This window comes from Cheilinus undulatus, linkage group 20, assembly GCF_018320785.1.
Source record: "Cheilinus undulatus linkage group 20, ASM1832078v1, whole genome shotgun sequence".
Lineage (NCBI taxonomy): Eukaryota > Metazoa > Chordata > Actinopteri > Labriformes > Labridae > Cheilinus > Cheilinus undulatus.
The window spans coordinates 1,432,095-1,457,181 of NC_054884.1; the positions used below are offsets into that span (position 1 = coordinate 1,432,095).

The 25,087-nt window shown below is 41.7% G+C and overlaps 1 protein-coding gene across 1 annotated transcript in view; it reads right to left on the reverse strand.

Annotated features, from left to right (window-relative positions):
* The window catches only part of dnah9 (dynein, axonemal, heavy chain 9), a 294,417-nt gene extending 273,267 nt beyond the window's left edge, over positions 1-21,150 (reverse strand). The window contains exons 1-13 of the mRNA XM_041816205.1: positions 20,800-21,150; positions 13,600-13,796; positions 13,352-13,510; positions 12,723-12,853; positions 12,393-12,604; positions 10,066-10,299; positions 9,566-9,733; positions 9,005-9,121; positions 8,769-8,916; positions 8,481-8,595; positions 8,214-8,282; positions 4,106-4,232; positions 1,001-1,147 (exon numbers count right to left, since the gene is read on the reverse strand). Of these exons, the coding sequence (XP_041672139.1) occupies positions 1,001-1,147; positions 4,106-4,232; positions 8,214-8,282; positions 8,481-8,595; positions 8,769-8,916; positions 9,005-9,121; positions 9,566-9,733; positions 10,066-10,299; positions 12,393-12,604; positions 12,723-12,853; positions 13,352-13,510; positions 13,600-13,796; positions 20,800-21,150 (2,175 nt within the window). The remainder of the gene's footprint in view (positions 1-1,000; positions 1,148-4,105; positions 4,233-8,213; positions 8,283-8,480; positions 8,596-8,768; positions 8,917-9,004; positions 9,122-9,565; positions 9,734-10,065; positions 10,300-12,392; positions 12,605-12,722; positions 12,854-13,351; positions 13,511-13,599; positions 13,797-20,799) is intronic.
* Positions 21,151-25,087: the final 3,937 nt, after the last annotated feature.

Here is a 25,087-nt window from a genome sequence, read left to right on the forward strand (position 1 = left end):
GCTCTTAACATTCCAAATATGCCGTATACAAATGCAAAGAAGAAGGAGAAACGTAGGAGATATAAGCAGGGCAATAAATGCTTCAGGATAAGAATTATTAAGATTCATCCTCCCAGCACCATCATTATTCAGAGCCTAAAACTTCAGGGAAGCTTAAGCGCCTTAAGGTCAACAAGTCAACGTGTAATCAGGGCTCCGGCAGATACGAGAGGTCTGCTGGTGGTACACATGCATGCAGATTAGCAGGCTGCATTCTGGTTAGTACTCTAAGTCTGCCTCAGGAGTGACTATTCTGAATTTATGTCTCTGACATCAAACAGCTACATGTTTGTTGAGTGAACGCTTTTTTAAAAGCTTGTAAGCTTGTAGCTACATCTGCTGGGATTGGGGTTTTGTGCATTGTTTCCGTGTTTCTCACTGGTTAATCCATCTTGCAAAGCTCCAGTCTGAACTGTTTGGGCCTGATTAGAAAATGACAGGACCAATCAGCAACGAGGGGCAGTACAGGAGGCCGGTGCAATTATGGCGGAAGAGATTAGCATGGATCCTGCTAAAGCTGCTAAAGTTGTTTTCTATTCAAAAACGACAAAAGTTGTGTACTGACATATCTACAGTCGCCATGGTTTGCGTTATGCAGTTGTCTATGGAGTTTAATCCTCGGTTTGGGGCTATGACGTCATGCGTTTTGTTTCTCTGATTAAAGATATGACAGAACGTTTGTCCAATCACCCTCCAAGTTTTTTTTTTTCAAAGGCTCTGGCCGTTCCCAAACGCTGTCTCTGATTGGTTTAAAAGATGAATGTGTGAAAAAAAATCTATCTGGCTTGTCAGGTTAGACAACTCTGCTCCCTTCAGACAAATATGTAAAACGCATGGATCTGCCCATTTGGATTATCTGATGCAAAAATCCTGAGTTTCCCTGAAGGAATGACTTAAAAAGAAGTTGGGCTGGATACACCAGAAACCCTTTTAAAACTGTGGTGTCTGCAGGTAAACCTACCTTGTTGTATCTGCCCACGATGATCTCCAGGTTGGACACGTACTGCCACAGCTGCCCCCTGCTGGTGTAGATCTGTAGTGCAGTTTCAGGGATGGCCTCGGTCTGTCTAGTTTCCAAATACTTCACTTCTCTGAGCACAGACGCCAGCTAGAGAGGGGGCACGGAAAAATCAGAAGCACTGGCACACAAACTCAATCTTTTACATCCAGAACATTAAATTATAGTGTTTGCCAGTATCTGATTACTATGTCTGCTTCCATTTTCATTCTAAAAAGATTTTCAAAACGAGAAAACTCAGTCAAAGTAAGCCTGGTTTAGAAGAGGTACTGCATGAAGGTATTTTCAAAAGTAGTTCTTTTGTCCCTTAAAGGCTCAGATTGTCATTCAAGTTTCTGACAAGTGACAAAGATCCCTGCAGAGACACAGCCTCGTGTTAATATAAAGACCTCTAACAACACTCTCTAGAAACACACCAGAGGAAACCAGTCATTTTACCTCACAGAACCTCCCATTAGCTGCTCATCCATCATTCATTTATTTATCTGTTTTTTTTGGAGGGTGATGATGTGACTTCAATGTTTTTTTTTGTGCATGATTTTTGCTCACATAAATTATCACATTTGTCTGAAATACAGATAGGAACGTTGCTTTCCTGAAAAACTAGCTCGCCATTATACTCTCATCCGTCTGCACTGATTCGGCAGAGGTCTGAGTTTTTAGCAGCTCCATGTCCCAGCCAACTCCAGCAGTCTCTTTCTCATGCTCTCTCTCACTTTACACTAACTCTTCTTGTAATTTTATTTCCTTTAATGATTATTTTTGCCCAGCTTTGACACAGAAACAGAATTCTTTAAAATATGTTACAATTCTAGTTTATAAGAGAACATGGAAATGGATTAAGGCTCTAAAATATGTCAAATCAGCCCCAGTTTTCCTAAATCATTTTCTTCAGTTGAATGCAGCTGCAGATTTTTTTGAGATATTTGTCCAGCCATCCATTCTCCTCCTAGTGTGAGATCACATGAGGACATTTACAACTAGACCAAAATGTGTGATATGCCATGAACCTCTCTGTTTGGTTAGAATTTCTTACTTTTTATAAATACACATATGAATTATACAGATGCACCACTTTGTGACTTTGAACAGACATTAAAATATGTGAAATCAATAATTCTGAGCCACAAAAAAAAATCTTAAATAAATTAATAACATCATGTGAAAAGACATTTTTTTTTCAATTATATCGAGCAGCAAAATGATCTAAATCTGCATAACCTCACCAAACCACATCAGAACAGAAGCATAAGATAAAATCTAACAGGAAAGGTACAAAAACAACCTGCTCATTTAAAGAAGGACTGATAAACACTTTTAAAACCCTGATAAAGGCCTATGCATGCTTTTCTTAACTAAAGACCTTTGTTTAAACGACTTAATAACTGCTCCATCATGGTTTTAGTCAATATTTGCAAATCTAATTTTGGCAGCCTCAGAGCAGACAAAGCGTTGCAGAGGTGTATCAAAAAGTGTAAAAAAAAAGTCGTCAAATGTGCAACTGCATGCTTTAAATTTCTCCAACCACCCACCTATACATCCATCCATCCATCCATGCATCCATCCATCCACGCATCCATCCATGCATCCATCCATGCATCCATTCATCCATCCATCTATCCACTCATATATGCATCCAAAGCTAATTTTGGCAGCCTCAGAGCAGACAAAGCGTTGCAGAGGTGTATCAAAAAGCGTAAAAAAAAAGTCGTCAAATGTGCAACTGCATGCTTTAAATTTCTCCAACCACCCATCTATACATGCATCCATCCATCCACGCACCCATCCATCCATGCACCCAGCCATCCACCCATCCATCCGTCCATCCACGCACCCATCCATCCATGCACCCATCCATCCATCCGTCCATCCACGCACCCATCCATCCATCCATGCACCCATCCATCCATCCATCCATATATGCATCCATCCATGCATCCATCCACAAATCCATTCATCCATCCATCCATGCATCCATCCATCCATCCATCCATCCATCCATCAATCCATACACCCATCCATCCATCCATACATCCATCCATTCATCCATATATGCATCCATCCATGCATCCATCCACATATCTATTCATCCATCCATCCATCCATCCATGCATCCAACCATCCATCCATGATCCATCCATTCATCCATCCATCCATGCATCCATCCACGCATCCATGCATCCATCCATGCATGCACCCATCCATCCATCCATCCACACATCCATCCATGCATCCATCCATGCATCCATTCATCCATCCATCTATCCACTCATATATGCATCCAAAGCTAATTTTGGCAGCCTCAGAGCAGACAAAGCGTTGCAGAGGTGTATCAAAAAGCGTAAAAAAAAGTCTTCAAATGTGCAACTGCATGCTTTAAATTTCTCCAACCACCCATCTATACATGCACCCATGCATCCATCCAGCCATCCAGCCATCCATCCATCCATCCCAACCCACCCATCCATCCATGCATCCATCCATCCACACATCCATTCATCCATCCATCCATCCATGCATCCAACCATCCATCCATGCATCCATCCATGCATGCACCCATCCATGCATGCACCCATCCATGCATCCATCCACGCATCCATCCATGCACCCATCCATCCATCCATCCATCCATGCATCCATCCATGCATCCATCCATGCATCCATTCATCCATCCATCTATCCACTCATATATGCATCCATCCATCCAACCATCCATCCATCCATCTATGCACCTATCCATGCATCCATCCATCCATGCATCCATCCATGCATCCATCCATCCATGCATCCATCCATGCATCCATCCATGCATCCATCCATCCATCCATCCATCTATCCATTCACCATGTTTTAATGATGATCAAAATTTGAACCCTTTGTGGTAACAGGTAACTGTTTCAATTTTGGTCATAACCCTATGTGTAATTATTCATACAGTGTTTGAGAACTGAAAGATATTTATACTTATAATTCAATAAATCTGATCTTTCTACAGCACTGATGGATCTGACAGCTTGGATTGGGAAAGCTTTTCCTGCATGCACAAACCTGTGGGTTGAAGTTGACAGAGATCAGCTGGCTGTTTGGGTCTCTGCTGATCAACGGCAGGCTGAGGTTGTACTGAGATCTCTCGCCCACGGTCTCTGTCCATGTCTCATACAGGCCACTGGAGTATCTGGAACAGCAAATAGAAAGAACACAATGTGCCATCACACTCCAACTAAAGTTATTATCACACTAAAACAATTTGTGCCTCTTCCCTCCAGGGTCTAACATTGTTTCATATTCCCATTAAAAGGGCTGGGGCTTTTATTTCACGAGGCCACAGGCGTGAAAACATTGTGGAAATTAACATAAGCAAGAAAACAAGCAGCTAAAAGGCATATGATTGAGCCATTTCCCCATCCTTGGAGGCTGTAAACAGGATGAGAGGCGTGATTGGCTCGTCCAGATCAAGCAGACAATAAGGGCGGTGGGAGAGCTACGCCGAAGCAGGCTGAGGTGTAGGTAAGGGGGGGGTAATGTGAGGATAAACGCTGATTCATCTGGCTGGGAACAGAGAATATGTCAGCCTCTGTACAGCTATATCAATCTGTAAATAGCCAGGATTATGATGAGAACTTCAGTGTGCTCCTTATTGGATTTCTGCTGTGAGCTTCATTTCCTGATAGTGGCACCACAGACGCAGAGGCAATCAAAAGCCTCGGTCATGGCCATAAATCACTGCGCATTTTGTCTGTGGGGGTAATGAGTGAGCACGCCCGTGCAGTTCCTGACTGGAATATGTAGAATAATGGCGGCATTCATCGGAGGCAGCGGCGGCGATTATTACAGCATAACAAGAGCTCTAATTTCTGATGGGAGTAAATTGAGGGCAAAGAAGCGCTGTTGTTCATCATTCCATTACTCCATGGGCATAAAGGGAAGGAGTGATATGAAGTGTGTAAGGCATAAAGAATCTGATTCTGCCAGGGAGTGTGTGTAGAAGTGAGTGCACAGTCATTCAGGAGACTTATTCATGTATTTCTGGCTTACACCACACACCTTTATTCTTCTACAGACGTTAGAATGACAGATTCACCTCACCGTCTACCTTTAAAGTGGATTAACATCTCGTTTTTGACCTGTAGCCTGCTGTAGCAACTAGCTATAAGCTCTGTGTTATAAAGTCTTTAATAAAGTTTGTGATGAGACGAGCAAAGTTGTAAACAAGATAATCATTGTGAACTGAATCTAACAAAATAACCTAACTGATACGAATCATTCTGGTTAACTGAAACTAAAAAACTAAACAAGGCTTTATAAAAAGGCAGTGACTGCTGGCTAAGCCACATTGTGTGTTTACAATGCTAACTACAGTAAAACAGAACCACTGAAAAGTAACCTTTATTTTTCTCTCTGACACAAGCATATTGACTAATATCTTTCACAGTTTGTCTCTGGGACAGGGATGTACAGTGCTGTGAAAAATTGCCCTCCTTGTTAAATCCTGAGTTAACTGTGATTAACCACAGTTCTTGGAAAGCTGAGTTCAGTTTCACTGGCCACCCCCAGACCTTAATTACCTCCAGATTTGCTGAATGTAGAAATCCCTTAAATAGAAGCTGTCAGACAAAGTGAAGTAGGCTACAAGATCTCAGAAAGAAACACATCACGCCACCATCCAAAGAGAGTCAAGAACTAATGAGAAACAAAGAGACTGAAATCTGGAAAAGGTTACAAAGACATTTCCAAGGCTTTGGGACTCCAGAGAACCACGGTCAGAGCCATTATCCACAAATGGAGAAAACTGGGAACAGTGGTGAACCTTCCCAGGAGTGGTCGGCCAACCAAAATGACTCCAAGAGAGCAACGACGACTCATCCAGGAGGTCACAAAAGAACCCACAACCACATCCAGAGACCTGCAGGCCTCACTGGCCTCAGTTAAGGTCAGAGTTCATGACTCAACCATCAGAAAGACACTGGGCAACAATGGCATCATGGGAGAGTTCCAAGGCCAAAACCACTGCTGACAAAAAAGAGCACAAAGGCTCGTCTCACATTTGACTAAAAACATCCTGATGATCCCCAAGACTTCTGGAGAAATATTCTGTGGACTGACCAGACAGAAGTAGAACTTTCTGGAAGGTGTGTGTCCCGTTACATCTGGAGTAAAAATAACACAGCATCTGATAAAAAGAACATCATCAACAGTCAAACATGGTGGTGGCAGTGTGATGGTCTGGGGCTGCTTTGCTGCTTCAGGACCTGGACCACTTGCTGTGATTTATGGAACCATGAATTCTGCTGTCTACCAGAAAATCCTGAAGGCCAACGTCCGGACATCAGTTCATGACCTCAAGATCAAGAGCTCTTGGGTTATGAAGCAGGACAATGACCCCAAACACACCAGCAAGTCCACCTCTGAATGGATCAGAACAAACAAAATGAAAGTTTTGGAGTGGCCAAGTCAAAGTCTGGACTTAAATCCAACTGAGATGCTGTGGTGTGACCTTAACCGGGCAGTTCATGCTGGAAAACCCTCCAATATGGCTGAGTTTAAACAATTCTGTGAAGAAGAGTGGGACAACAGTGCTCCACAGAGATGAGAAAGACTCATCACCAGTTATCACAAACGCTTGATTTCAGTTATTGCTGCCAAAGGTGGGACAACCAGTTATTAGGTTCAGGGGGAGATTACTTTTTCACACAGGGACAGATAGGTTTGGATTTTTTTCACTTAATAAATAAAATCATCATTTCTAAACTGCATTTTGTATTTACTTGGGTTGTCTTTGTGAGATAATAAAATTGGTTTGATGATCCAAAACATTTAAGTGTGATAAATATGCAAAAAAACTCAGGAATTAAAATGGGGCAAAGACTACCCGCAGATTCCTCCACAGAGTAAGGATTGTAAAATGCTGATGTTCATGACTCATCTTTCCCTCCTCAGCTTGACTCCGTTTATCTCACCGTGTTGGTGTCACTCTTCTGTCAGCTGTTGGCCGCATGTCACAGGAACTTAACGTTAGTAACATAACGGTCCATTTTACACTGCAGGGGTAAAATCAGTAGAACAAACTCAGCCTCAGCTCTTTCTACACTCTAAAAATCAGAGATATAGTCATTAATAAAATGCATGGGAAATAATCTCAAGGAATCGTATTCTAGTCTTGTAGTCAGTGGCCCACAGTCTTTGCAAAATCTCAGTCTGAGACTAAAAACTCAGTGGCTTTAGATGTGAGAGGTTCTCAGATGTCAGTCTCTTTAGAGTCTTTGAAGAGTTTTAGCAAAGTAAAGGTCGGCTTTAGGAGCTCGGTGTAAGACTGACTTCGGCTTGCTTTAAACTACATGAGCTAGCAGCCCTTAAATGTTAAAGGAGCTTAAACTCAATGTAGTGTTAGAATTTCCATTCAGACTAGGCTATGTTTGAACTAGTTGAACCCAGTAATGTTTAAAACACATCTTAAACCTACTCCATTCACTATAAATGATTAAAATAACTGAGAAAAGTGTTCCAAGAGTTATTTTTAACGTACACATTTCTTTAAGTGGTCTTGTCTTAAACCAGAAGGAATAAACATGGTCTCCCTGTGGGATGGTTCTCATCTCTTGAGTGAAAATACCACTTCTAAAGAACAAGAAACAAAAGCATCTCTTTATGTCTCTTTGACTCCCATAATTCAGTCTGACTCCACACAAACAGCATTTCCCTCTCATGGGATGTTTTATCTTGCAGGTTTTGATGCTGGTTGTGGTCCAAAAGGCCATTTCTCACTCGGCATCAGTGAGCAGCAGCGGAGTATATGGGATTATGGGAGTCCTGTGAAATAATCTGCAGCGCTGCCACAGTAATGAGAACATAAATCACGGCCCGAGCTGCATGTCTACGTACGAGTCCACAGGGAGCGGCTTCATAACTGTTATAGTCCACTAACACCAATACAAATGTCCCGTTTGAAAACAGCGCTGGAGTTCAATTACAGGAAGGAAACATGTCAGAGACGCTGCTAATACTTGATTCATGACGGTGATTTCTGTGTTCACTAAGGAGGCGTTCTACTGTGTAACTGTCTATTCTGTTTAATCTCCCTCTCTGTTCTTTTATGCAGGATTACATACATGGAGGCATGATGACATACAGTGAAACAGCTGAGATAAGATCCACACACCTGTCCAGCAGTTGCATCATCTCCTCATACTTGTGGAAGACCCTCACTCCATCAGCAGACTCCAAACACCTGCAGAGAGGACGGAATTTTATAAACCATGCAAAGGTTATATCTTCTATCAGCCATTATTTCGAAACATCATTTTTTACGAGGCCTTTAAAGCTGCTCACCCAGCGTTTCATTCACACCCAGATATCTGCAGATGCATGACCTAACCTGAATTATTTTCTTAATTTACGGTGCAGGAGTCACAAAGAGGAGACTCACGGGTGGGAGAGGTGTCTGAGTTTGGAGAAAGGAGTCTGGATTCTCTGCTGGATCTCCTGGGCCCATCGCAGCCCGCCAGCGACTGCAGGCATGTTTTTATTCACCGGGGAGCCGCCTGCAGAGGGAAGGCTCGTTACTGCTTAAACGGTACGGTCCCACAGAAGGCATTACGTCATACTTTTAAGAAGCCCACCTCCACTGCTTGCTTGCTTTTGACAATTAAGGAGTCTTCTCAGCAAAATCTGAACTTCCATGAGGAATCTTTATTAAAACTTTATAAACTCTCACCCCGCTCCTTTGCAGCCATGTATTTGTTGTAAATGAGTTTGCAGCTGTCCAGCTCTTTGTCAAACATGAAGACAAGCTCTGGGTATCTCTCCTGAGCATCTGTGGCCACTAGGGGGCGCTCCAGCAGGCTGCCAAACATGTCCAGCACCTGCACACATCAGATAAGGGACATAGCTTTTAATGCATACATTTAAATGTATGTGCAAATGTGTGAGAGATAGATTAGATTACGGGACCTTGAAGGCCTGCTCCAGTCCGGAGGCATCCTCAAAGGCTTGACAGAAGACGGCTCCTAATCGTCGGTCTGTGTCGTCCACCTTCAGCCTGAACTCCCTCACATCTCCTTCAAACTCCTGCAGGCAGAAAGCTCACATAGACCGACAGACAGAGCTGCACACAGCAGAGCGAGCTAACGCAGGCCCAGCACTGCATATTCCTCTTCACATCTCACTGACTCAAAGCCGCCCGGCGGGGAACGCTAACCCGCTCTCACAGGCACAGTAAATTGCTTTTCTTGCTATGACTCAGGAACATCTTGCTTAAGCGACTGCATGGCATTGAAAAAAGCCTGTTTGGGCAGAAAAACAATTTGCCCGGCAAACGCTGGAGCGACCAGGCTGTGCTGCTGTTTTTTCTTGAACAAAAAAAGAAGCATGAATAGAGAAGTATTCAAGGGGAAAAATAACACCATGCTTGTCGCCTGAACACCTGCTTCATGAAACCACGCTGACCGTTACTTTTGCTCTTTCTCCTGAACAGACCCATCATATGCATGCTGTGATCTTGACCCTCCGTACCTGGTTGCTGAGGTCCAAGCAGTCATACGGCTTCTCTGTGAATGATTTGAATGTTTCTGAGAACTCTCGGTGGAGCAGCTGGACCTGCTGGCTGAGGGCTCGGCCTCGGACACCTCCGATCTCTAATTTCTCCAGCTTCAGCAGGTCGACGGCTGTCAACAGGATGTCCTACAGGGAAACAGACATTTTAAAAAAGGAAAATTAAACTTGACTGGAGTATGCCTTCACAAACAGCTCCAGTTTTTTTTTTTTACTTAAGGGAAGATAAGCCTAATTTATGCTTCTGTGTTAAAGCTATGACGGAGGTCTGCATGTCCCTGAACCCTCCACGGGGGCCACACATAAACACACAAACACGTAAGTATGCAGAGAAGTAATAAAAATAAGGAATTACCCTTAACCTTTCTTTTTTTACTGTGGTATTGGACAAGTCCAATCAACCCATGATGTAAACTCCTGATCCTCCAGCTCATTTCAACTGTTTAAGTCTTCATACTCACCTGAATGATCCTGACTCTGTTAATAAAGCGGTCAAGTCCACAGAAGACCAGTATTGGAGAAAAGTCCCACGGTTTCACTTGGCTGCCGTTCCTCTGGTACTGGTTCAGGTTTGCCCGACGGTCTTCGTAGGCGCTCCTAAAGAGCTGCAGGATCTCCAGAGTCATCTGTACTCTAAGGAGACTCTCTGATACCTCTCCTCTCAGGATCTCCTCTGGGACCAGATACAACCTCGCCTGGTGATGGAGAGAAGACACAACCGAACTAGATGTAGCGTTAACAAGAGCAGGATTATTAGATCATGCTACATCATTAAAAATGTGGTTTTGGGCTAATACGGGGGAAAGAGAAAGGGGAACAATGGAAGACTGATAGTAGAAGTTATAACCAGGGACTGTCAGCTTTGAGGACTCCTATAATGGGGACAGATACATAACCAGTATGATATCAGTGCTATGGTTTTATTCCTGGTTAGCTACATTAAAAAAAAAACTGTACCAAAGGAGGGCTGTGTTTCTGATGCTTGTTTGCTACACTCACACTGGGATGTCTAGTTGTTTGGTTGAACTATAAAACCTGTGATCTAAAAGGTTAACAAAGCTATTTTTGTGTAAATTTGCAAATTAAGTCTCCAGAAGATCTCTACCTGGTTTGTAAAGTGACAGATGCATTTGTGCTCATTTATAAATGAAGATATTGTGAGATTTTTATCCTTACAACCTAAATGCAGCCAAACTTCCTGTAAACTGAACAATAAAATGTTTAATTTTTTCTCACGCTGACCATCAGGAAGTAAAAGTGGAACATATGGAGGGCAGCATGGAGCTGAAATATTCCAACATTGGAATTTATAACCATGTGAAATATAACACAACTGTGGTTCTGTTTCTCGTTAAAGCGCTAAGTAAACATCTGTTCATCAAAGGTGCTATACAAATAAAGTTATTATTATTATTAATCATATGGGCATATAATAATAAGAAGAATTCTTCTTCTTCTCATTATTATTATTATTATTATTATTATTATTATTATTATTATTTCCTGAGAGGGGCAGAGTCAGGGGTAGAGTCAGTCATCTCAGTACCATTTAAAGCCACAGACACAGAAGCAGCTGGTTCTGAGCAGGGCTGAAACAGAGATAATTTTAGACACGCAAAAATCCAATACTGGAGTGTTTTCACAGAATACAAACTTCACGGGCACGTTCTAGGGACCTCTGAGACCAATATAAACTTGTCTTAAAGGGTAAAATATATCCCCTTTAATTCTCGTCTCACAAATCTCATCAGATTGGAGACACTGAGCCAGAGCAGGACGTCCAGTTCAGAGAACGAGCAGCAGAGCCTCTGCCAGTGACTGATTCGTGTTACATTTTTACTGATCCAGGGCTCCACTCACCGATGTGCTATGATCTTTCATAACAAGATCATTTTCACACCTCTACTGTATTTGATTTTGCTAAATTATGTGATTTGAATCCAGTTTAGAGCATCCCATGATTTGTGCCTATTTGGCCCTGCTGACTGGCGTTGCCCATGCCTGTCCTAACAGCTGATATTCCAGTAGGGATGCACAATATTGGATTTTTGCCAATATCCAATATGCTGATATTTAGAGATTCATTTTAGCCAATACTGATATTGATAATGATATTCAAATGTGCTTTTTGGACAAGAAATTCTAGTCCTTTTGGACACTTTATGGTTTTGGGATGACCGAGGAAACAAACTTCAGTCCTAAAAAATACTTTAAATAATAAGGATAAATAAGGAATAAAGATAAATTAAAAAAAAGACCTCAGCTGACATGGGTCTGTTGGTTCAGCCTCTAAACCCCCCTATTTTATTGTTGATATGTGCTGGAATACACAGGCCAATGTCAGATGTAAATATCAGCGGAAGTTTTGATATCTGCCGATATCAGACTGATAATATTGAGCGTCCCTAAGGCCTAGCAATATGCATCAGTGCAGGAAAAATGGTACTGAACATACTGTGTGTTGAAAAACCAAAAGTTTGTGATCAAAAAGACCAACCAAAGGTGAAAAATTGAGAATCTTCAAAGAGAAAACTTCTTCTTAGGAAAAAGAAAAGAGTTCCACCCACAGAAAGACAACCTTCTTCAACAGAAATCCAAGAAAACAAAGTAGACTACGGTTCCGCCCACCCACTCCATGCTGACAGGTGATCTCTGACAAGTACAGCTCAGGAACGCCGCAGTAATGACGACTGAGCAGCAGAGAAGTAACCACAAAGGAAAGCTCTTGAGAAAAACAGCCTGTTGGGATTGGATTGGCACTTGACAAACAGAGGAGCATGCTGCTGACCTGCTGGATGAGGAGGTTACAGGTCTCCTGCAGCAGAACGATGAGGCGTGCTGGGTTGTTGTAGTGTCTGGAGTTTGCCCACACCAGGCACACTGTGTGCATCAAAGGGCCAATCTGACCTCTGACCTCGGGGAACTCTGCGTTTTCCATGTCCTCAAACAGGCACTGCAGGGGTTTCAGGTAAGTGCAGATGTCCTTGGCCTCCTCCAGGGCTGAAGATGTGTTCAAAGTCAGATCAGACACAAAGTAAGACGTGGGGAAAGTAGATTCAGCCTGAAAAGACTGCGTTTGACTTTTCTTTATTCTGTGATTCAAAGATGATGTCCTTACCGGCCAGGACGTCCTGTTTCATGTTGGTAAAAGCCGGAGAATAACTGCTCTCCGCGACCTCCAGCAGCACGGACATCTTTCTCACCTTAGACGACTTTAACTGGGAGTGGATGCTCTCGAGATCTGCACATCTTTAGGAGAAAAGTCGTATAAAAATTATTGACAATAGCATTTTTAGTCAAGGTCTGCCATTGTTTAGCTGGAATGTCTCATTGTTATGTAACATGCAGGCGCTCCATCCTAATCTGTACAACACTCTTACTGAGCTTTAGTCCAACTGGAGTGGATGCACATTTTCCTGCATGTGTGAAAGTAGAAAACAGATGGAGAACAAAACATATTCACTTTATGCAGAGGGAAATAAATAATGAAAAGAAAGTTAATTCTGCTGTGTAAGAAGCTACAAGACAGAAGTTAAGAAAAAAGAAGCTCAGAGCTCCAAATTACATTTTTCACTTGATAGCACAGGTGTTCTGAAAATGAAATAATTAGAAGCACCGGCAGAAACTTTTAAAACAATTCAACTCAGAGGTCCTGTGGGGACGGGAGAGTTTCACACAATCGCAGGACTAGAACAAATACTGCTCAGAAATGTGATATTCTGTGTTTGTACTATCAGAGGGGCCGACCTGTGGTTCCAGAAGAGCAGCTCCGTGTGCGGTGTGGGGTTTCTGCCCTCCAGCAGGGCCTCAGAGGAGTCTCTCTTCAGCACGGCGCGGATCTGATGGCTCCACTCAATCACAGTCGACTCCAAGGAGTGGATGATGCTCTTGTCCACCGTTTCCCCCCTGTGGAGTTTGACAAGCACTGTTAAATGCAGACATGGTAGAAAAGATGAACTGACATGACCCTTTTAATGTCTCCTGTGTTTGTTTACCTGGTGTCCGTTTCCAGGGCAGCCTGCTCTACTCTCTCTGAGCCTGCAGGGGGCGGCAGCAGAGTCTTGCCTTGGACTTGGCCTGACACCACAAAAACATTGGTTTTGAGGGAATGGAGATGGCGTCTGATGTCCTGGGACACCACCTGGGGCCATTCAGCATGGTTCCTGCTGTTGGTGAGAAGTGGAGCCACCACCTGGAGACGTTTGGGGATGGAGAAGTTTCTTCAGCACATAAAAAGCCTTTGTTTTTGTTAAACTCTTCATGCATACACATAAAGGAAAGGAATCAATATCTCTGACTTCAAACTGAATCTTAAATCCCTCAGATGTTGTTGCTGAACATTCACTAAAAGAAGAACTGCACAGTCAACAATAATAATGCAATATGATTATTCTAAACAAAAACATCCCAAAGGTCTGAACTCATCCCAAAAAGGAAAATGAAAGAATATGAACTTATAACTCAGAATGTGTAAACTTTACATGCTCTCACACCTTATTCAGAGTCTAATTAAACAGCTGTAAGCTACCCTGACAGTAACTGCTTCAAGTTTAAGATCAAAAATGCCTTCTCTATCTTTGTTTCACAAGAAACATGCAAACATTAAGTGCAATTCATTTCATGATATGGGTAGTGACCAACAGGATGTGATGCAAAGGTTAACCGAAGGTCACAATGAGATTCCTCTGAGGCAGAGTTACTCAAAAAGCCAATTTGTTGAAAAATACCTCCACAAGAGCCACAATCTAAGTGGTGAAAAGCGAATAAAATGGGCAAAAAGGCTGTAAAAAGGTGGGAAAATGGGGTAAAAGTAGCATTTCATGGCAAAAGGCAGCTGAAATGGGCAACAAATTGAAAAGAGGCAGGGTAAAAGTGGCTAAAAAAAACGGGCAAAAATGGGATAAAAGTGGCAAAAATGGTCAAAAAGTGACCAAGAGAAGTGGTAAAAATATGTTAAAAGCAGCAGAAATGGATTAAAAGTGGCAAAAATTGAAGGAAAGGGGCAAAATAGGCATACAGTGGAGAAAACTGGGTGAAAAGTGGTAAAAAGGGGTGCAAAGTCATAAAAAACCCTGAGTCTCAGGTGGTCAAAAACTGGCAAAAAAAAATGGGTGAAAAGTTACTGAAATGGGCAAAAACTATTAAAGGTGGGAAAATGGGATGAAAACGGCAAAAATCATTGAAAAGTGGCTAAAAGGAGTGGTAAAATAGGCTAAAAGCAGCAGAAATGGATTAGATGTGGCCAAAAAAAGGGACAAAAAATTGCAAACAAAGGCAATGGAAATATACAGAGAAAAAAAAGGTTGACAATCAAGGTTAACCATTAAAACCTACTGTATTAGTGTGGGAAACAAACTGATTAATGTGACTTGCAATGCAGTATTTCTGAGGTCAAAGTTTAAAAGAATAATATTTCAAATTAAGACATAAAAGAGCCACGAATCATCACAAAAGAGCCGCGCGTTGAGTTTCACTGCTCTGCAGGGTATCTAGGCTCAGCCTTAGAGACGGGCGACGAGGTCAGACCTCTAGGAGAGTTTAGAGTAGAGCCATGATCAGATCATGATCAGGAAGCCTCCTGGCCTCCTCCCTCTGCAGGTCTTCTGGACACATCCAGCTGGGAGGAGACCTCAGGGCAGGGTTTTGTATCACACTGAAGCGGGATGAAGTAGGAGATGGAAAACACTGCAGGGGAGGGGGGCCACGGTGTGGACTTGTTTAGTCTGCTACCACTGCAACCCAGCCCCAGATAAAGCTAACAAGGACTCTTAAAGCCAAGGCTGGACCTAGCATAACCCCTAAAATAACTAGCTTCATTATAAAGAGTGCAAAACTTTAATGTTGTTCAATAATTTTAATACCCAGCAAATCAAAGTCTTCCTAGTACGTGAACACACTGTAATGTTGCTTTTTCTCCAGTATTATTCAACCTTACTTAAAGGTCACATATTTGACCCTTTAAGACAAGTTTATATCGGTCTCAGAGGTCCCCTAAACATGCCTGAGAAGTTTTTTGTTAAAAAAAACACTCCAGTATTGATTTCTGCATGTCTAAACCCCCCTCTATTTCAGCCCTGCTAAGAACCAGCTGTTTCTGTGGCTTTAAATGTTACTGAGCTGTCTGACCCCGCCCCTGACTCCGCCCCCTCAGGAAATGGATGCAGCTTAATGGATGTGGCTCTCCTGATCCTCCACTCACCTGGCAGCTGAGGGGAGGATCCCGAGAGGAGGGTGAAACTTTCTTTCAAACGAGGAGGGCCAGCTGAACCTGGGGGCGGGGCTAACTCCCCACATGACATCATGAGGGGAAAATCTGAGAACGGCTTGTTTCAGCAGACATTTTCTGAAAGGTGGGGGGGATGTCTGAATCTTGGAGGAGATTGTGGACAGGACAGGGGCACATACTTTTGTTAGAAACGCCTGAAAACGTGATTTTTGAATATTTTGTCCCCTTTAAAAGTCAAAGAATGTAAGTAACTGATTATCATACAATCAGAGATCCACTGAGATTAAAGGGGAATGATAACAGAAGAATTCAGGGACATTTTAAAGCCGGAATGAGATGAAGTCTTCTCTTGGTTGGTTTGGTTGTGACAGAAGTCTGCAAAGATACTCCAGAAGCTTTCTAAGACTAAGTCTAAGACTCAAAGTGAGCCAGGCTTTGACTGTTTCCACTGGATAAATGAATGCTGTTGCAGCCCAGTTATTTCGTGTTTGTAGGGATAATTCCCCATGTTGTAACATCACTGTCTTTGTCTGTAAACCATAAATGCATGCATACAGACAGAGACAGTCATGCAGGATTATAAACCAGCCAAACTGAGCAAATGCATCAGGGCTCCAGGCCTGCAGGCAGCCTAAATGAATTGGTAATTACTTTGCTTTAATGTAATTACTTGCAAATTTGCTTTAAAGGCCTACTTTATGCACCGCTAAATGTTACAGGCCTTAAGGAAATCAATTATCCTTTAGCAGGGCTCCATTTAGTATTAAAAGCTTTTTAACTCTGGTAAATATTGTTCTTATATAACCCCAGTTAACCAGCTCCACACCAAGCATCTTAATTCTGTTTACCTATAAAGTTCAATCAAGCTATTTACACTTTAATCCTTCTCTATTAAATATCAGCTTATTTAAACCGTATTAAACGTAGCAACCCCTCACATTACAATAATAAAAAGACAGAAATAAGGAGAGCCACAACCAGTTTGACCAAAATACACAGCAAATATCCTGATCCTGATTCTGATTTGCTCAGGTTCTCAGTTTAATTGGTGTTTCTGTCTGAATTGTTTGTGCTTTTCAAGTTTCCACTTTATTTTGTAGCTTAGATAATTGTGTATTTTCATCTCTCTGTGTTTCTGCGTCACCTTGCCCCTTTTAGTCCCCAGTAGGGCTGAAACAATTCCTCGAATTATTCTGGTGATTCGATTCTAAAAATTTGTAGAGGCAGATTATCTGCCTTGAGGCTTCGCTTAGATCAGCCCTGTATCCACACACACCCATGCTGTAAGCCGGGGTGTCAAACTCAGTCACAGCAGGGGCCAGACTCTGAATTAAGGTCTAACCTGAGGGTCTAACAGGGTCCACATTTAACCAAACAGTTAACCTCATTTCACCAGTGATAAATTATGGGGAAAAGAAACTAGCACTGATGATAAATGATGCTGAGATTTTAAAAGTCCAAATGATGAATCAAAAGGCTCAAAATCTGAGATAAAAAGTCAGACTTATTTGACTTATTTCAAAAGGTCAAAACACAAAATTAAATGGTAAAAGAATGCTTTTAAAATGCAGAAACATAAAAAAGAAAGTCACAATCATGTTTTAAGGCAAAAATATTACTGTTAACCTCAAAGGTCAAAATATGAGATAAAAAGCCAAAATTATTTGTTTAAAAGGTCAAAACACAAAATTAGATGCCAAAACAATGCTTTCAAAGAAAGTCACTGTCATGTTTTTAAGGCAAAAATATGACTTTAAATTTAAAATGGTGCACTTTAAAGATAGAAATATGAGATAAAAGTCGAACTAATAAGTTGAAAAGGTCAAATGATTAGATAAAAAGTCAAAATTATGAATCAAAAAAGTCTAAATATGAGTTATAAAGTCTACATTCTAAATTGGAAAAAGCCAAAATTATTAGATGAATGAAAATTATGAATTGAAAAAGCTTAAAATATGAGATAAAAAGTGAAAATAATAAATGTAAAAGGTTAAAATATGAAATAAAAGTCTAAATGATAGCCTGAAGTCATAATTGTGTGATGCAAAATTGAAAATATGAAATGAAAACAAAAATTAATTTATTTTCCTGCGTTTCTTTTTTCTACTTATTTTTATTCTTTATTTTTTTCACATTTTTATGACGTAAGCATATTTGATATCATCATGGCTAAGTTTACATTTTTATACTGGAGGGAATCTGCAGACCTCATATTTTAGGGACAGTTATAATAAGAACAGGATATGATCTGGTGGGCCGGGTGTAACTGTGCCGAAGGCCGGATTTGGACCCCGGGCCTTGAGTTTGACACCCGTGCTTTAAGCCCTTTATATTGCGCCGTGTGCTGCACGGTGTGCTGTGTTTCGCATGGACGGCTATTTGTGTGGCGCAATGCCCTTGTTTTCTCTGTTACTATAACTAACATGCATGATTTGAGGTGTGAAAATCACGAGGGAAGAGACGTTGACGCAGCGATGTTTACATCATCCACAGGTCACGGCTTCACGGCAGATACGGCACTATGCCTGCACCGCTGAACCTACGCAGACCTCTGAGTTTACGCGCTGCCTGCATGACTCGCTGGTGTGAGACAGCGCTCAGTTTGTGTCTGCAGACTTCAGGGAATTTCATGAACTTCTCTGGTTGACCCGACACTTTCACAGAACACCGTCTGGGGTCACGGTTCAAGTCCTGTTTTGGTGCTTTCCCTCTCTCTCTCACGTTATACATTTAATAATAAATCATTTTAATTCAGCGCACTGACGTCTTGATTACAGCGTTTTTTTTTTTCAAACAGTTTCAGCATCCCCAATAATTTAATAAGACTTATACTGATAATGAATTGACACCAAATAAATAGAAACACGCTGTTGCCACAGACAGACTGAGACTAATTAGGTCAAAGTTCATCATTATACAGTCAGGAGTCAGCAGGTCATAGAAGCAGCTTTATCCTTTAAAATGTTCCCCATGTGAGTGGATGGTCTTTAAGGTTTTTATGGTGGATGAACTCACAAACAAAAATGTGCAAAAATTTAAAGTGAACATCCTTAAAAATCGTTCATATTCCTGTAATCTAAAGGTTCAAGCTTTCAGACCAAATCAGACCGCTGTGTGAATGATGGAGCTTTATTCTTGCTAGAACGTGAAATATTACATTCATGCATAAACTAGAGGATGTTAAAACGACTAACTGTCCCTTTATTTTAATGACAAACTGGAAAAAAAAACTACAACAGAAGAAATAAAGTACTGGCACCAAGTAAGTCCTGAGAGAGGATCCCTAAAACCCCAAATATGACATTAACTAATGTCATTATTTCACTTCCTTTCTTGTAACTTTAATAAGTTAAACTGCCATCAGGACTTTACTGCACTTTGTTAAATATTTTCTTTATAGAACCTGTTCATACCAATGTTTAATGTAGAAGTATTTCATTAAAGGGGCCAGCTTCTTTTCTCATTTATCTAGTACTACTTCTCTTGAAAAAAGCAAAAGTGACTGATTTAAAAAAATGCACTATTTCTTATTAGAGTACTCGATTACAAAAAGCACCTACAACTGCAGCCCTAGTTCCTACTTTGTTTTTTTCCGTTGGTGCTCTGTCGTTTTTCTCACAGTATTCCTCAGGTTTGAGTTTTTATTTATATTAATTTAATAATTATGTGTGCTTTTAAGTAAAAAGTATTGATGATGCTGGTCCTGTATTTACTCAGTACTGGATCCATATCCATACCCACCACTACGCAGCTGTGATGGTGCGTTCATGTGCTCTTTACATGCTCGGAATTATCAAGTTTCAAAGTCGGGTTTATGAGCTTCCCGTTGCAGTTAAAATCATAAATCATAAATCATCATGGCCTGGGGCTTTAATGTGTAGTTGCTCTATTTTACATTATGTTGCTGAAAGTGAAGAAGGTAGTCTAGGTGTACAGAAGCTAACATTTACCAAAAAAAAAGTATTGGATTTATTGAGAATTGAATTTGTGTTAAATTCAACCTACAAAGCGAACATTTTCTTTGTTATTTACGTTGTCTGTCAGCTTTATTCCTTCTTTTCCCATCGTAAATTTGGGGCTTGAGATCGTCTGAGTTGGGAACTGTTTTTTCCTGATTATTCCAACACCTCAGACTGGTGACATTTGTGATCTCTGTGTAACGGAGCAATGTCATTCCCACAATACCCTTAAAAACTAGTAAACATACAGTTAGGGCTAAACCCGGGTAAATAGACGATGCCAGAAACTAAAGCCCTAACATCCAGTGTTTTAAAGAAAGCAGGAAGGAAGACAGGACCGGTCTACGTCCTGGAAACAGGCTGGGTAAGCTCACCCGCACGCCGTTGTCGTCAGGGCCTCCGGCCTAGCCCGGTCTGAAGCGTTGGTGGTTCGGAGAGCTCAAGCTTCGTCCTGGTTCAGTTTTAGGTTGGTTGGGCTTTAACTCAAAAACATGACTAGTCTCATTCAAGTCCGTGGGAAACAGTTCGCTCTAGTCGTTGACAAGTTGGCCTCAGCGTCCCCACTACCTGAGTCTGCTGACGTCATTCGCAGATTGGCGCTCACTGCTGTCATGGTGCGTTCAAGACTGTCGGACATTCAACACAGCTAAACCCAATGTTTGTGTCCCACATGAAAACCAGTCCAGAGAAATTTAAAAAGACAAAGGAAGGGAAGGAAGAGGGACTCTATCTATCAACATTATTCCTGACAACACAGAATCAACTTTTCTACCCGGGACGCCCGACTGTCTGAAATGCACTTGAATGCATCATTAAATCATTATTTATTTATAAGCAAAATCAGCCATACCAGTCCCACTGAAGTGAATTTAGTGTATGTTTCGGACTAGTGTGGCCTTTCAGGTTGAGCCAGGTCACTTTTTGGACCCTAGTCCTCCCAGCGTGGGTGTGCAGCCAGCAGGTGGCTGACAGAGAAGACAATAATTAACACTTTCTGCTCTAATGCTCACCTCGTCAACCAGAGCAGAAAACTGATCCAGCGGAGCGTAGGACAGGTCCCCACAGACCAGGCTCTCCTTCATGGATTCTGCACTTAGAGCCGTTTGAGTCTGTTTTATAAAGTACACGGTCTTGTTTTTGGATGCTGTGAAGCCGGGGGAGGGCTGCAGGAGTCCGGCTGCATTCACGGACACCAGCAGGCTCCTCTGCTCGGCTCTGTCTAAGAAATCCTGCAGCAGCTGCCGGTTCTCCTCCATAGAGACACACTTCAGCCATTTGTCCTGTTTCACTTTCAGAGTCCTGAGCACGTAGTCCGAGATAAAGTCCAGTCTGCTGTCCTCCGCAGGTCTGTCCCCCTCCATGTCTGCAGGTTTCTGCTCTGGCCCGGGTCAGGCTGTCCCGGTGAGGGTTTGAACTGATTGTGTCTCCGTCTCCATGGTGATGCAGTGTTTGCATTAATCAGGCTGTTGCTGAGGGGACATGGGAGACCTGGAGCTGACCCTGGACCAGGGCATCCCTCTGTCAGACCATTGTTTCCCTCAGAAGTCTTTGTTTGAGTTTCAGGGAGAGTGTGATCACAGTAATTACTCACACAAAACCAGTGTGTTCTCCTGAAACTTTATATGCTAATTATTTCCTTCATTCAGCTGCCAAACCCTCATCATGCATGCAAAACGACACAGGCAGGATTGAGTCCTATTTCACCGAAAACCACTGGGCAACTGTTTAAGCCTCTAATGACAGATGTATGTCTAAAATTACCCAGAGTTCATAAAAAAGCACAACATTGTGTTTTTCACTGCTTAAAGAGGTTCCTTAGGTGCAGGCCTGGCTCTTCAGCACATCTGGGACAGTGATTTGGTGGAAAACCAACAGCATGTGACCCCCAAAATAAAGGTACAGAGACCGGGACCCCCACTGTACCTGAAGGTGGTTTACCACATTCAAGAATAGACATGTGCAGACAAGGCCGTCCATAAGGGGGGACAAGAGGAGAGCTTTCTGGGGTCCATCCAAACTGGGGCCCATGGAGGCAGTAGTGTGCATGGGGGCGGGGCAAATGTCGAAAAAAAGTGTCCTCTTGGGGGCCAAACCAGGTGCTAAAGTGCCCTCGAGAGCCAAATTGCGTGCTAAAGCGCCCTCCTGGTTGGCAAAACACACGTTAATGTACCCTCTTGGGAGCTAAAACGCGTGCTAAAGTGCCCTTGAGAGCCAAATTCTGGCTAAAGTGCCCTGCTGGGAGCCAAAACGCGTGCTAAAGTGCCCTCCTGGTTGGCAAAACACACTAAACTGCCCCCTTGGCTGGTTGAAACATGATAAACTGCCCACTTGGATGACTAAAAAAGTGTTTAAGTACCCTCCTCATTGGCAAAACACACTAAACTGCCCTCTTGAGTGAAGAAAACACACTAAACTCCAGAAGACCATTAGGACCAAGAAATATTATGAAACATTACTGTCGCAATGACTTTTATGTTGGGCCCTTTTTTGATCTATACTGAGCCAGAACTATATCTCATAGAACCAGTTTGGATTATCTGGTGCTAATATGGTGTTAAAATGCACTAGAATACAGGAAATGGCATCTACTTCATTGAAAATGTTGTGGGGGAAGACCCCCAGACCCCCTGGGGATTTATTTATTTATTTATTTCTGTGTGTTTTTCATAGTCCAACGCTGAATCTCCACAGTTCTTGTGGATGCTGATCCTAACTACAAACTAACTTGAGTAGTCTGTCTAGTTAGTCTGTTTTTATTGCTTTTATACTCCTTGCACAGACTGGTTGGCACTGTGAATTTCGTTGTACATGTTACAATGACAGTAAAGCTATTCTATTCTGTTCTATTCTATTCTATTCTATTCTATTTAAGGCTATATAATGTGCCATTTGGAGAACATAAACATGTCTAAAGTGCCCTCAAAAACACACCAAACTTAGTGCCCTCTTCAGTGGCGAGAACGCGCTGTATGTGCCCTTTTTCTCTTTTTGCCCCTGCCCTTGAAAAAGCCTGTGCACGCCACTGCATGGAGGTCAACAAAACCCTGATCCATTGTAAAGTTAAGCTGCAATATCCATATTTTATATATAACCTTAAAAAAATAACCACTCATCAATGAAAGAAATCTCTTTTTCAAATCATTTGTGTAGAATATAGCCTTCTCAAATAATTTTGTTTAAAAAAAATTAAAATGTGTTAAAAATTGAAAAATTGGGTTAATAATAGTAAAAGGTGGAGAAATTGGATCTTAAAAGTGGCAGAAATGGGTTACAAGTGGCAAAAATGAAATAAGAATGGCATAAAAAAGCTGAAAAAGGCAAAAAATTGGTTACAGTGGCGAAAATGGACATAAACAGTGGTAAAGGGAATTAAAGAGTGGCTGAAAAGGCTTTAAATTGGCAAAAAAAATGGGTGGAAATCTGGTGAAATGGAAAGAAAAATCGACAAACTGGCAAAAAAGTGCTAAGGAAGAAAAAATATGTAGATATTGGCAGAAACTGGTGAAATTGGCAAAAATGGGCATATCAGATAGTGAAACGTGGTTTAAAAGGGGACAAATTGTGTATAAAAAGTGATAAAATTGTGTTTATAGTAGCAATAATGGGTCAACAGAGGCAACATTAAGCTTATGTGGCAAGAATTTGTTTAGAAGTGGCAAAAACAGGCAGAAAAAAAGTGGTGGGAAGAGTCTAAAATGGCAAAATAGTTGCAACAGTGGAAGCCAAAATATATTCATGAGTTTTTTTTAGGGAATCTTGAGCCCCCCTCTCAGTGTCTCACGACCCCCAAGGTTTAGAACCACTGTCCTAGAGTACTGTTAAAGAGGACTCCATTGACATCCTCTTTAAAATCTTTGATCCTTGTCTAACTTGAGGCCATTTTTTAAAGTTTGGTAGAGGGAGTAAGATGTGATTGCCACAGTGAACCACAAGGTGTCAGTATTGTACCAGTAACTGGAGCTTTCATTCAGATGGCTTCGTCTTCACATCAGGGCATGTTCAGGGTTTGATTGGTTTCTGATTTTTCTCTACATTGGCACAAAATTACCCAGCATGCTTTTATGAGCTGGCTTCATGTTTGATCTAAATTTTCTTTGAGCTTTCTGTCTAGAGTCCAGGGTTCAGGCTTATAATACAAGTTATTGGGGATTCTTAGAAGTACTTTGCCACTTCTGTGAATAAATGATCTATCAGTGAGGATAAAGTCTGCTCTCAGTCCTATCAAGCATTAAGGAGATATATGCAGCAGAAAACAGGACTATCAGCAGCAGAACCTCAGATGTTTGACATCTTTAGTCTTGTGGAGGTGGGAATCAGCTGGCAGACCTCGGAGGAAGGCGTTTGTGAATGATCGCTGTCTTATGTTTGGGTGCAGACAGGTAGATGTGAGTCATTCCTGTGGTGCAGAAGCTGAGCAGGTTGACTTCCTCTGAAGGACTTTTCAGATTAAGATGACAGAACAAAAAAAGCCGTGCAGACAGACTTTCCATGCCAGAATGAAAACAGTCGCCCTGTTACTGATATGACGGAGCTGCAGGAAGCTTCCAGAGGAAATATGTAAACCAGGAATGTCTGCATCCTCGTCTTTATCAAGGCCACTCGTGTGTGTGGGTGGGGGGCTAGAAAGTCAGCAAAGCATGCCCCTGACCCCCAAAACCTCAATGAAACAACTGAAATTCACTTAACGGTGCAAATAAAACGTGTGCAACAGACAAGACAACAGAAAGCAGTCAGCAGCAGGCCACAGGAACCATTTCTTTACTTGAAGAGAAGTTCTTGGAACTAAAGAATCCAGGTATCATTGGTTAAAACAAAAAGCTATTATGTGATACCAGAAGGGCTTTTTTCATTTTTTATATAAAATTTTAATAGAATAGAAGGCCGTTTGAATGTGAAAATAAAGAAAAGGTCTTTGCAGCGTCACATACTGGTGCTCTTTGGAAACATTGGTTTTGCTCAGCCCATCTTGTAAAGAGGTGGTTACAGGAGTAAAAAAGAGTTCAGTCCAAAAATTTATATTCAAAATAATCTATCTGCAGCATCCTCCAAAATAGGGCACACTGTAGTTTTTAAAATTAAAATATCTTTATTTCACATGGAATAAATAGACCTAAAGTTAGCTGACTTATGACAACCTTCTCAGGTCTTCATCAGGGCCTTTGCCAGCAGCATGGCCTTATATCAGAGCTGTTGTACCACCAAAATTTGACCAGCAGGTGGCAGTAAAGCCCTCTTCATTTCAGCCTTCAACTCATACACACAAACTTTATTATAGGAGACTTGGAGAGAGCTTCATTA